Source organism: Dama dama, chromosome 22, assembly GCF_033118175.1.
Source record: "Dama dama isolate Ldn47 chromosome 22, ASM3311817v1, whole genome shotgun sequence".
Taxonomy (NCBI): domain Eukaryota; kingdom Metazoa; phylum Chordata; class Mammalia; order Artiodactyla; family Cervidae; genus Dama; species Dama dama.
In genome coordinates, this window is record NC_083702.1 from 8,055,668 (window position 1) to 8,068,682 (window position 13,015).

General features: G+C 46.7%; 1 protein-coding gene across 1 annotated transcript; it reads left to right on the forward strand.

The window, feature by feature from the left end:
- Positions 1 to 761: 761 nt before the first annotated feature.
- LOC133043207 (NADH dehydrogenase [ubiquinone] 1 alpha subcomplex subunit 5-like) lies at positions 762 to 1,168 on the forward strand. Its single transcript, XM_061124037.1, has 2 exons — positions 762 to 819; positions 986 to 1,168. The coding sequence occupies exons 1-2, from the start codon at positions 762 to 764 to the stop codon at positions 1,147 to 1,149; spliced, it is 222 nt and encodes a 73-aa protein (XP_060980020.1). The 3' UTR covers positions 1,150 to 1,168.
- Positions 1,169 to 13,015: the final 11,847 nt, after the last annotated feature.

Consider the following 13,015-nt stretch of genomic DNA (forward strand, 5'->3'; position numbering starts at 1 on the left):
TGTGAGTTTCAGAGCAGGGTGGGAGTGTTTGGTTGATCAGGAAGTGCGGGTGACTGGGCCAGATTAGGGGCTGCTCGGAGTCATGCGAGGTTGAGGGTCTGGGTGCTGAGGGGTGAGCTGGCTTCGGACAGTGTGAAACGTGATGGGCCCGTGTGCTCTGCCTGTTCCTTGGTCCTCTTCTCTTCTCTCCTGAACTCACTCCACAGGTGCCCTAACCCAGTCCTACACTTGGAACACTGTCTGCCAGTGAAGCCCCAATTATAGCTTCACCCCCAGCCTCTCCGTAGAGTTCCTGGTGTGACGCAGATGTTCCTGCTGGACATCTCCACTCATTTAAAAGACTCTCCCAAATGGAAGCTGTGGCACTTCCCTGGAGGTCTTCCCAGTGGTTAAGAATCTGCCTTGCAATGCAGGGGGCCTGGGTTCCATCCCTGGTCAGGGAAATAAGATCCCACATGCCTCGGGGCACCTAAGCCCGAGCACCACCCTGGAGAGCCTGCATGACTCAATGAAGATCCCACATGCTACAACTAAGACCCGATGCAGCCATATATATATATATATATATATATATAAATATATAAATGGAAGAGGTGAACCGACAAGTCCTCTCTTCCCCTAGTAAATGGCACTAGCATTCACCTTGTCACTTAGAACAGAAGCCTAGAAGTCACCCTGGAAACCTCTATTTGCGTTGTCCTGCTCGGCCAACGCATCACCAAGTGCTAAAATCACCTGCTTCAAAATCCACCTTGTGAGTAATGGCGGGCCTGCTGAAGACCATTGGCCTGGTGGGATTGGCTGTTTGTGAAACTCCACGTGAGAGGCTAAAAATATAGTATACAAAAATTCTTAATGTTCTTGGACACATCCCTAAAAATGCAGGAAGTATAGGAAGTACAAAATGTATAGGAAGTATACAGAAAAAAAAAAAAGTATACAGAACAGATTACAAATGAGAAGCTGAGTATGGTTAAAGCGGAAGCAGGTGTTAAAAAACTAGAAGAGCTACTGCAGGGTGGCCAAATAGAAGAGGTGATTCTTCAGGCTGAAAACGAACTAAGTCTGGCAAGAAAAATGATCCAGTGGAAACCAAGGGAGCCTTTAGTGGAAGAGCCTCCAGCCAGCCAATGGAAATGGCCAATATAAACAGCATTAACTAACTTATCTGTTGATAGGAAACTGATGTAATTAAATATTCTTTTATATGTTAAAAACAAACAAACAGGAGAAGGAAATGGCAACCCACTCCAGTATTCTTGCCTGGAAAATTCCATGGACAGAGGAGCCTGGCAGGCTGAAGTCCATGGGATTACATGACTGAGCGTGTGTGCACGAGGGTGGAGGGAGATGGGTTGGTAGCAATAAAGTGGTAGAACTAAAAACAAACAAACAAACAAACAAAATCCACCTTGTCCCCAGCATCGCTTGTGGCCTTCACGCTGAGTCCTGGTCCCACACAGCATCCCCATCGTCATATCTGCCCCACTACAGTCTATTCTCATGGAGCACTGAGAGCACGTGTTCTAAAACGTACATCAGAGCAAGTGACTCCCTTCCTTTGGCTTCCCAAGGCCCTGGGATAGAATTCCAAATCCATGACTTCAGAATCTGGCTGCTTTCCACCTTCACTCCACTACCCCACCCCCCCACACTCCCTCAACTTCCACACCCCAACACACCCCCAACCCACCCTGGGCTCACCCTTGCTGGCATCGCCCTAGCTGCACCGGCCTCCATGTTTCACTCAGACACTGTCCCCAGCCTGGGCCTTTGCCTGGAAGACTTGTCCTCACCTTCAGGGCTCTGCTCCAAGGACACCTTCTCCCAGAGGCCCTCCTGATCGTCCTACCCTAAATTGCCTCTCCCTCCACCCTCCCCCTTATTCTGCTTTGTTTTTCTTCATTTGCACCTCGGAACATTTCATGTAAATCAATACTATGCTTATTTGTTCATTTGATGACATTCTCTCTGCTGGAATGGTTCAACTACACCTTTTTCCACCACTGTATCGCCCGCTTCGAACTGCTCCCAGCTCATAGTAGAGGCTCAGTAAGTATTTGTTGAATAAATATCTACTAACGAAGGTTATTTTATCTGATATGGGATTCAAAAACTCATTTTGAAAACCACAGACTGGATATTGCAGTTGCATTGCATGCATTCCTGCCATAGTAATTCACATTCTCCCCCAAGGAGAATTAGGCAGAGGAGAAAGCCCATGTTTCTCAGCTCAATAAAGAACATATCCTTTTCTTATAAGGCATGGGCTATGCTCTGCCTTCCATGGCATTAGCCTCCGTTGTCTCTGAAAAGAAGACACTGACCTCCACTCCTGCCGGTGGATTGCAATTCAGAGTCCAGGGGGGCTGCACATCACCGTTCAGCTGGCTGAACCCTGGTGAGGGTGAGGGAGACTCTACTTGAACTTGAGGGAGGAAGAAAGGTCATTCCTATTTGAGAAAATTAATATGGAGTGGGGATGGTAGCTTTCAAGAGAGAAAGTATGTGAACGTGAAAAGGCCTCCAGGGAAACAAGGAGCAAGGAAGACTTGCTCTGAAGGTTGATGTCACTGGGGAGCTGGGGAGAGTCTCTCGAGGGAGAAAGTGGCTCCAGCCAGTGATAAGATCAGTCTGGGTCAAAAAAGATCCTGAGAGAATGGATTGGAGGAGGCAGAGCAGATGCAGAGAAACCAGAGAAGCTGTTGGCGAGTGTCTAAGTAGAGGTGTTGGTGCCTTAGACCGGGTGCAGGGGGTGGGTGGGGGAGATGGAGAGAGATGCATGGATTTGACAGGACTACGAGGAGATCCAACCAGTCCATCCTAAAAGAAATCAGCCCTCAATATTCACTGGAAGGACTGATGTTGAAGCTGAAACTCCAATACGTTGGCCACCTGATGTGAAGAACTGACTCACTGGAAAAGACCCTGATGCTGGGAAAGATTGAGGGCAGGAGAAGGGAATGACAGAGGATGAGATGCTGGATGGCATCACCAACTCAATGGACACGAGTTTGAGTAAACTCCGGAAGTTGGTGATGGACAGGGAGGCCTGGCGTGCTGCAGTCCATGGGGTTGCAAAGAGTTGGACACGACTGAGTGAACTGAACTGAACTAAGAGGTTAAGTTGATGGAGCTTGGTGATAAGTCAAATATAGATGAAGGAGAAGGGAGATGGAAGGAGATGCCCACAGGGAGTTCCCTTGTGGTCTAGTCCTTAGGATTCCAGGCTTTCACTGCCATGACCCAAGTTCAGTCTCTGTTCAGGGAACTGAGATCCTGCAAGCCGAGCTGGCCAAAAAAAAAAAAAAAAAAATTAGGGAGAGAGACATCCATGTTTCTTGGCGGTGGTTTAGTCTCTAAGTTGTATCTGACTCTTTTCGTGACCCCATGGACTGTAGTCCATCAGGCCCCTCTGTCCATGAACTTCTCCATGCAAGAATACTGGAGTGGGTTGCCATTTCCTTCTCCAGGGGATCTTCCTGACCCAGGGGTTGAACCCATGTCTGCTGTGTCTCCTGAATTGGCAGGCGGATTCTTGACGGACTGAGCCAACAGGGAAGCCCTCTCTTTGTTACCGGAGCCTAGATGGTCATGGTGCCATTTATGTGATAAGGAAGACTTCACAGGAAGAGGCAGAGGGAGAAGGACAGACGCTGAACCAGAGAGCAGGAGGGAAGTCTGGGGAGCCTGGCATTACAGGAGTCAATGCAGATACCAAAACTGAAGTTACAGTGTGTGTGATGGGCTGAGAGCAAACTTTGCCATACATATATATTCGTCATTGAAAATATAGAAGATCTTGAAAGAAACAGGAATGACCAACAACTCAATAGAAAACCAGGCAACTGGGACTTCCCTGGTGGTCCAGTGGTTAAGAATCTGCCTTGCAATGCAGGGAACTCAGGTTTGATCCCTGGTTGAGGAACTGAGATCCCATATGCTGGGGAGCAACTCAGTCCACATGCTGCAACTATTCAAGCCCATGTGCCCCAAGGAAAGGTCCCTCTTACTGCAATTAAGACCTGATGCAGCCGTAAGCAAAAACATTTTTTTTTTAACATTTTTAAAAAAGAGATAAAATGATTGGGACTTCGTGCAAGTCCATGCTTGCCTTTGACTAACTGTTTGCCCTTAGGCAAGACTCTTAAACACTCAGAGCCCCAATATCCTCATTTGCAAAGGAAATCCTGATGAACAGTCATGATTGCTCAGCATCAGAGAGGGATACGGATGAACAATCCGGGAGACCTGGGACTGAAGGAGGAGTCAGAAGTGGTTCTTGTGAACAAGTTGTTATGTTTTATTCTTTGGACCTCAGAAATAGGGGCTGGGAGAAGCTCAGGGCCTGTGGCCAGGGCAGCCAGCTTTGGAGGCCGGGGTCTGATGAGCGGGTTGGGTGTGGAGAGCCCTGCCCAGTCAAGGCAGTGACCCCAGGGGCCATCCAAGCTTCTCTGGAGGATTGGTTAAGTGTGAGACTTCCACAGAGACTTGGGCAGCAGAATGACACAGAAACCTGGAGATGCCCAGAGATTAAAGGCAAGGGTAGAAGCCTGCTGTGGAGGGAGCTCTGAGCAGGCAAGACTCACAAAGCAGTGAGGGCCGAGAGGCAGCTGGCTGATGATGGTAGCTGAAAAGGCTGTTGGTACCCTGCCCCATCACTCCTTGGTCCTTTTAGTTTACCTGCAGGTACAGGAGATGCTTCTCTGCATGCAGTTTTTATTTATTTATTTGGCCATGCTGTGTGACATGTGGGATCTTCGTTCCCTGAGCAGGGATCAAACCCATACCCCCTGCAGTGAAAGCGCAGTCTTAACCACTGTATGGCCAGGGATGTCCCTGCATGCAGTCTTTACCTCCAGCACTCAGAGCTCAGCCCTTTGTTCCGGGCAGCCCAGAAGGGCCGGAGATTTGAAACGTCTAGGGCGGTGGGAGTGAGCGGACACACCCCCAGGAGCGCTGCGCCGAGAGCTGGGGAGGCTCCTCCTAGTGGGGCGGAGCCCCGCTGCCCACAGGGGCTCATTTTCTTCTCCTTGCACTTTCTGTTTCACTTTCCCTTTCCCTTGCTGCACTTCTGGGAATCTTCTCCGAAATAAGCTCTGGCGTTCTTGTCTCAGGGTCTTCTGTGGGGGGGATGTGAATTCAGACAGTAGCGCTGCAGAAACAGAAGATCTGACTTCCCAGGTGGCTCAGTGGTAAAGAATCTGCCTGCCAATGCAGGCGACACAGGTTCGATCCCTGGATCCCTGTGGAGCAACTAAGCCCAGTGCACCACAACTACTGAAGCCCACGTGCCCTAGAGCCTGTGTTCTGTAACAAGAGAAGCGTGCACTTCCCCACCCCCCCAACCACAGCAGTGACTAGAGAAAAACCTGAACAGCAAGGAAGACACCCAAAAATACATAAATAAAACTTTTAAATGGGTAAAGGATTTGAATAGACATTTGCCAAAGAAGGCATACACATAGCCAATAAGTACACGAAAATGTGCTAAACATCATCAGTCATTAGGGAAATGTAAATCAAAACTCCAATACTTTGGCCACCTGATACAAAGAACTGACTCATTGGAAAAGGCCTTGATGCTAAGAAAGATTGAAGGCAGAAGGAGAATGGGACAACAGAGGACGAGATGGTTGGATGGCATCTCTGACTCGATGTACATGAGTTTGAGCAAGCTCTGGGAGTTGGTGATGGATAGGGAGGCCTGGCATGCTGCAGTCCATGGGGTCGCAGGGAGTTGGACATGACTGAGCCACTGAACTGAACTGAAATCAAAACTACAATGAGATATATATAATTAAAAAAAAAAAAGAAAAACAGACTCAGATCAAGTGACCTGCCCGAGGTCTCATGGCTCCTCGGTGGTGGGCCAGGAGGGGACCCAGGTTTATCCCTTTCCAAGATCACCTCCTCTCTACTCACCCAAGTAGCCTCTTCCACGGAAAGGCTAGTGTAAGGGAAACATGAGATAATGGAGTGAAAGCCCTTTGTAAATGCTTAAGGGCTGCACAAACATCAGGCCTTCTTATCAATCAGGGAACATGGGGAACACCTTGGTCAGGGAACAAGATACCACAGGCTGGCAACTAAGACCTGGAGCAGCCAAATAAATAAATAAATAAATAAATAATAGATAAATAAAATACTAAAAAGAGAAAAAAGAAATTACTTCTTAAAAAAAAAATCAGAGAATATGGTTGTTTTCCCAAGCACCAATCTAATGAACAGCATTATTATTATTACTGACTTGTACATCCCACTCTGACCTTCAATATATTAAGATCTGACCTTCTAAAAAAACAAAGCAGGGACTTCCCTGGTGGTTCAGTGATTAAGACTTTGCCTTCCAATGCAAGGGATGTGAGTTCAATGCCTGGTTGGGGAGGTAAGATCCCACATTCCTCTCAGCCAAAAAACCAAAACATAAAACAGAAACAATATAGTAACAAGTTCAATAAAGACTTTAAAAGATAAAAGACAAAGCGAACAAACAAAAAACTAACAGGTCTCATCTTCACTCCTTCCCTAAAGGTTGTATCTGGCCACAGTTAAATAGAGACTGACAGCTCTGGGTCTGGATGGCAGCACGCTTAGGGGCCAGGCCTCTGGAAGGGGTAGGGTGAGGCGGAGTCATCACCACCAAAGATCAACAGAGAGGGTGAGTCGAATCCCCTGGGTGAGGCAGGACAGGTAGAGCTCAGGGCCAACTGTGGGCTCCTCCCTGGGAGGAGCACATCAGCTTTTGCATCAGACCAACCTGCAGTGCTGGAGACCTAGGTTAGATCCTTGGGTTGGGAAGATCCCCTGGAGATGGCAATGGCCACCCACTCCAGTATTCTTGCTCGAAGAATCCCATGGACAAACGATTCTGAAGAGCTGCAGTCCATGGGGTCACAAACAACTGAACACAACTGAGCGATTAACACTTTCACTTTCAACCTCAATTTAAAATCTGCCTCTGCCATTCCCTTCAGTGAGAATTTATACAGTCACTTAAGCTCCCTGAGTCTCAGTTTCTTAATCTGAAACATGGACCAGTAAGAACACTAATCTTGTAGGTTCTACTTTTGTGAAGACTCAGTGGATGATGAAGTTCTCGTCGATGGCTGCCATGTCATTAACAGTAATGAATAATAATAATGGTAAAGATAGACATCAACAATAATTACCAAACCCTTAGAGTTTAAAAAGATAACGATAATTTCAAAGTGAACTGCAACTGTTACAAGAATCAGAAAACTACATCTCCACCATCCGTTTAATACTCTTTCCCAAAAGGCCACCAAACCCGGATCACAGTTGACTTGGTCAGCTTAAGTTAAATAAATGAAAGAGTGGTTTGATCACTCATTCCTGTGTTTATTTTTTCAAGCAGCAAAGGCAACTTGGTAGGTGCTGGAGATTCAGGGGTTAATAGGACAGGTGAGGTTTTTGTTCTCCTGGAATTTCAGAACCAGGTAAAACAAGTGATCACATAAGGGACCAAGAATATTTTAATAGCACCAAGTGCTATGTAGACAATAAAATGGGTTGCTGTGGTAGAGTGAATGGATGGCAGGGAAGTCCTGCTTGGGCAGTGGCAATTAAGGGGAGCTTTGAGACTTGAAGCCAGTCATGCTGAGAAGTGCGGGAGACCCAGGCCAAGGTCCTGGCTCCCTTGGGGCAGAGAAATGGGGGTCAGGCAGGTGATTGGAGCTCTGTGAATACCAGAGGGAATGACATTCTTAGATGTGGGAAGGCAGGCAGGGGTCAGCTCACCTGAGAAGGAGTTGCTGTGGGTTAGAGGCTTCAATTTAAGTTCAATGGGAAAGCCAAGGAAGAGCTTTTTAAAGTTAGTTAGATGATGCGGATATTTAAAGCAGGACTTTCCTGGTGGTCCAGTGGTGAAGAGTTTGCCTGCCAAGGTGAGGGACACAGGTTTGACACCTGGTCTGGGAGGATGTCACATGCGACAGGGCAACTGAGCCGGTGTACCACAACTAGAGCTTGTGTTCTAGAATCTTAACTCTAGGGCCTGAGTTCTGAAATGAGAAGCCAGAGCACTGCAACTAGAGAGTAACCCCCGCTCGCTGCAACTAGAGAAAGCATGCCATAGACACGTATATAAATAATAAAACTCAACAAAACAAACATATAAAGCAGACAAAGATTTCCAAAGGGAGGTTGGCTTTGTCAATGGCTGTTACTAGTCAAAGTCTATTAGCCAAGGCTGCTTCTTCTGCAGGGAGTAGGGATGGGCCCTGCTTATTTTTGGCTCAGTGAGGCTCAGGTTTTAGGTTGCTGAGATTAAGCCCCTTTAGAAGTTAACATATTATTTATTTGGGTGTATTAATGCCATCAATCCCTTCCCAGTCCTTGCTTGCTTGCCTGGGATCCACTTTTTCTCTGTCTGCCTCTCTGTAATCCCAGCTTTGCTCTTTTCGATGTTAATCTCAGCAGGTGATCTAATTTTCTTTATTTCTCACTTTTCATGGTATCCCTTATATCTATTTTTAAAGATAAGGCTCCCAAGCTCAGAACCTTGTTCAGAGTCACCTTGTCTTGGTAGCAGAGCCAGGCTTTTAACCTAAACTCATTTGACCCCTCACCATGGGAAGACAGTGGAGATCAAGAAGGCCTTGGGGAGAAATCTGAGTAGGAGTGTGAAAATACAGATAATGCTGTATGCTCAGGAGGACGGGATATAACAAAGGAAGATATAATGACAGCAGAGAGGAGCTTGGCAACTCCAGTAAAGCAAGGGGAGAGACGGGCTCCAGAGCTTTCCAGCATCTGCCATCTTTATAGGAACACCCAGCGGGTAAGCAATGAAGAGTGGGGTTGTCAGCATGACACAAGGGAGCCGAACACAGTCTCAGGTGTCTCCAAGATGTGCTGGGATGGGAGTGGAGATGAGGAGCCCAGCCACTGACTCTGTTCAGAAGCAAAGATCTGAGAGAGGCAGCGGTTAGGAAGATCAGATGAGGTTGTATATATGAGAGCATGATGGATGTCATGAATTTTGAGGATCATCCTTCAATAGTTTGAGTCACTGATCTTGGTAAGTGGAGCCTTCCGGAGTCTGAAGACAACTTAGCATCTTCATGGGAGGGGTAGGGGGGCCGGGAATTCTTCTTTTTCTTATTTTGTTTTTTTTTAAAAAATATTTTAAATTTCTTTTATTTTTGTTAGTGCTGGGTCTTTGTTGCTGCTCAGGCTCTCTCTCTAGTTGTGGTGAGCGGGGGCTACTCTCTAGGTGTGGTACTTGGGCTTCTCATTGCGTGGCTTCTCTTGTTTCAGAGCTCTAGGCACGTGGGCTTCAGTAGTTGCAGCTCCCAGATGCTAGAGCACAGTTGTGGCTCTCGGACTTAGTTGCTCCGCGGCATGTAGGATCTTCCTGGACAGGGGATCAAACCTGAGTCTCCTGAATTGTCAGGCAGATTTTTTTTTTTAGTACTGAGCCACGAGGGAAGCCCCCTTTTTCCTTATTATTTCCCCTTTAAATGCAAGAGGAAACATAGCAAAAATAAACGAAACATGATAATAAATGATCCACAATTTAATATGCCTAACTGCAATCTCATTTTGCATATTGTCTATATTTTTTACTGGAGTATACTGTAGAATACAATCATGATGCCCAATAATTCTATTTCCTTTTGGCATCACATAATAAATGCTTTTACGTATTTTTTTTTATCAGTTTGCACAATTAAAGAAAATATTCTACCCTATTAAATTTCCATCATACAATTATTATTCCCTTTGATTAGTGCTAGAGCATGTCTACATGTTTATTTTTAGGCAGTTGTATTTTTGTGAAGTTTTGAAATTCAATGAGATTTAAACATTAGTGGTGTAAACAAAGAAGTTGTTGGCAAATGTACGCTCCTTCATCTTTGCCTTGTTCCCCAACCGCTTTCAATGAATGAAGCTGCCTTCTGCAGACTCTTGAGAATACAGCTCAGAAGGGTCAGAGAACATGAGTTTGTTGAAGGGGCAGAATCTTTAGACAACATAAAACTGGACCTTCTGGATTATTATTATTATTATTTTTTTAATGTGGGTCATTTTAAAAGTCTTACTGAATTTGTTACATTACTGTTTCTGTTTTATGTTTTGATTTTTTGGCCTCGAGGGGTCAAGCCTGCACCTCTCGCACTGGAAGGTGAAGACTTCCCACTGGACTGCCAGGGAAGTCCTTGGATTATTCTTTCATGATAATTTCTATTATGTGCATGAAATGAAGTGAAGTGAAGTGAAGAGGAAGTCACTCAGTCATGTCTGACTCTTTGCAACCCCATGGACTGCATAGTCCATGGAATTCACCAGGCCAGAATACTGGAGTGGGTAGCCTTTCCCTTCTCTAGGGGATCTACCCAACCCAGGGGTCGAACCCAGGTCTCCTGCATTGCAGGCAGATTCTTTACCAGCTGAGCCACAAGGGAAACCCAAGAATACCGGGGTAGGAAGCCTATCCCTTCTCCAGAGGATCTTCCCGACCCAGGAATCGAACCAGGGTCTCCTGTGTTGCAGGCGAGTTCTTTACCAACTGAGCTATGAGCGAAGCCCCATGCATGCATGCTAAGTTGCTTCAGTCCTGTCTGATTCTTTGTGACCTCATGGACTGTAGCCTGCCAGGCTCCTCTATCCATGGGATTTTCCAGGCAAGAATACTGGAGTGGGTTGCCATTTCCTCCTGCAAGGGATCTTCCCCAACCCAGGGACCAAACCTGCATCCCTTAAGTCTCCTGCATTGACAGGAGGGTTATTTACCAGTAATATCACCTGGGAAGTCACTTTCTATTATAAGGGCTCTTAAATCCTGTAGGTGAAGGGAATAATGGACACATTTCAACAATTCAGATGATGATCAAGGCCTGAATAGTGGAGATGGGGTGGCCAAAAGTGGATTTGAGAGATGCAAAATTGAAGTATAATAGATAGGACATGGTATCCACTTGGATATTTGGGATGAGGGTCAAGGTGGCATTAAAGATGAGTTTAATGTTTCTAGACTGTTTCTCTGGATATCAATGTCTCTGAGCAAGATAGAGGCTATCGCTTCCAGGAGGAGTTTGTTTGGCAGAACACAGAATAATTATCAAGGAATCTGAAAATAGTTCCATTCTCTGCTAAGTATAGAATGATAGGCTCTACTTTTGTGTAATGGTGAATTTCATGTCTCAGAATGCAAAATGTAGAAACAATTAGTTTGAAAAATTGCTACTCTGAGGTTGCTCTGAAGAAAGTAGAAGAAAGCAGACACTTTGGTGAAAGACACCATGCTGTTTCAGACTTCATCATAGCCTGGGTGTAGCTAGAAACATGGCCTCACTTTGGGGGAGATTTCAGAAAGTTTGGAGAAAAGAGGACAGCATGATGCTGGAGGCCCTAAAGGGAGGCAGGGGCCCCGACCCTGTTTAGAAGAGTTTGGGGGGAGGCTAGCCTCTCAGGTGACTCGGCCCTGACACAAGGGAGCAGGGAGGTGGACTGGATTGGGCAGGAGATATTCTTGGAAGGACGGGGGTTCAAGCAAATCCAGCTGAAGCTTCCACGTGGCACTGGGATGAGGTCAGAGGAGCTCATGCCAGGCTGGAAAGAGAGGAACAGAGATGGGGTTGTGCTCAGGGCTTCCCTGGTGGCACAGTAGGTAAAAAGTCTGCCTGCAGTGCAGGAGAGCCGTGTTCGATCCCTGGCTTGGGAAGATGTTCTGGAGAAGGAAATGGCAACCCACTCCAGTATTTTGGCCTGGAGAATCCCATGGAGAGAGGAGTCTGGTGGCCTTCAGTCCATGGGGTCACAAAGAGTCGGACTCGACGGAGTAACTAACACTGCTATCCTTTGAGGTTACAGGTTGTGTGAGGCACTGTATGCCGTGGGGTGAAGGCCCAAGTAAGAGGGCAGGGCAGTGGGCTCATAGGGGGCAAGGGGCCCTCGAAAGGTGCTTCAACAGTAGGCTGAAAAACTGGTCCAAGCAGGAAGAAAATAAAAGGCATTGAAGGAAAAAATATCACTAGAGGGACTTCCCTGGTGGTCTAATGGTTAATGACTCCTTGCTTCAGGGGAAGGTGTTTGATCCCTGGTCAGGGAACTAAGATCCCACATGCCAAGCAGTGCAGTGAAAAAAGAAACTGATCAAATAGGGGACAAAAACCAACGAGAGAAAAGACAGGCAAAGGACTCTTAGAGGAGTGTTCTGTTGGCTGAAGAAATGAATAAAAAATGTCAGATGACATTTTCATAAAATGATGGGCTCTTCAGGAATATTTTGAGAATGAATAAGGAAACAGTGTGGGCCTACCTGGCAGGGACAGGAGGGGATTAATGACGACAGTTGAGAACCAAAGACCTGGGCGATTGTCACAGCAGACTGGATATGGTAAGAAATTTTGGAGAGCTCACCGCAGCACAGGGCATGTTGGAGAATCAGGCTCAGAAAACGGGCAGCCACTGGGACCACAGCCAAAATGATGCCACAAAACTGGTCTGGGAAGGTGTTGGCTATTGAGGCTGTTAAACACCAGCTGTCACAACCCATTTGGCTGCCTGCACTGGCCCTTGGGTGCTGCCAATGCTGCTGCCCATAGCCACAAAGGATGGCAGGCTGAGTTGTCTCTGATGGAGGTTGGGTACCCTACCTCTCCAGTTGCTTGGAAGCTGGAGGAGCCGGGATGAAGCATGCTCCACATCTACGATGGGAAGTGAACTCTGTCCATCAAGGTAGAGATTTCCCAGCTAGTGGAAGGGGCATCAGTCAAACTAAAGACTTGTTTCAGGTTGTAGCAAGGAGACTAACGGTAACAGTTGGAGAACTGCAATTGTTTTAGAGGAAAGTGAAGATGGCCTGTGCTCGGTCAGTGGTGATGGGAACGGAGAAGAGGGTGCAGACTGCAGTGAGTACAGCAGATGAATGGAGTTTAGTGACTGCTGAGATGCAGAGGCAAAGGAGAGAGTAGCTCAGATGCCTCTGAATGCCTGAGGCTTCAGGAAGTGGAAGAGTCGCACCGCCATTAATCAGGTGAAGGTTTGA

Bases quoted from the DNA above. Each gene is read 5' to 3' on its own strand.
- LOC133043207 (XM_061124037.1), top strand. From the start codon at position 762: ATGGCGGGCCTGCTGAAGACCATTGGCCTGGTGGGATTGGCTGTTTGT. The intron at 820-985 runs GTGAGAGGCTAA...TTAAAGCGGAAG, and splicing joins GGCTGTTTGTGAAACTCCAC to CAGGTGTTAAAAAACTAGAA.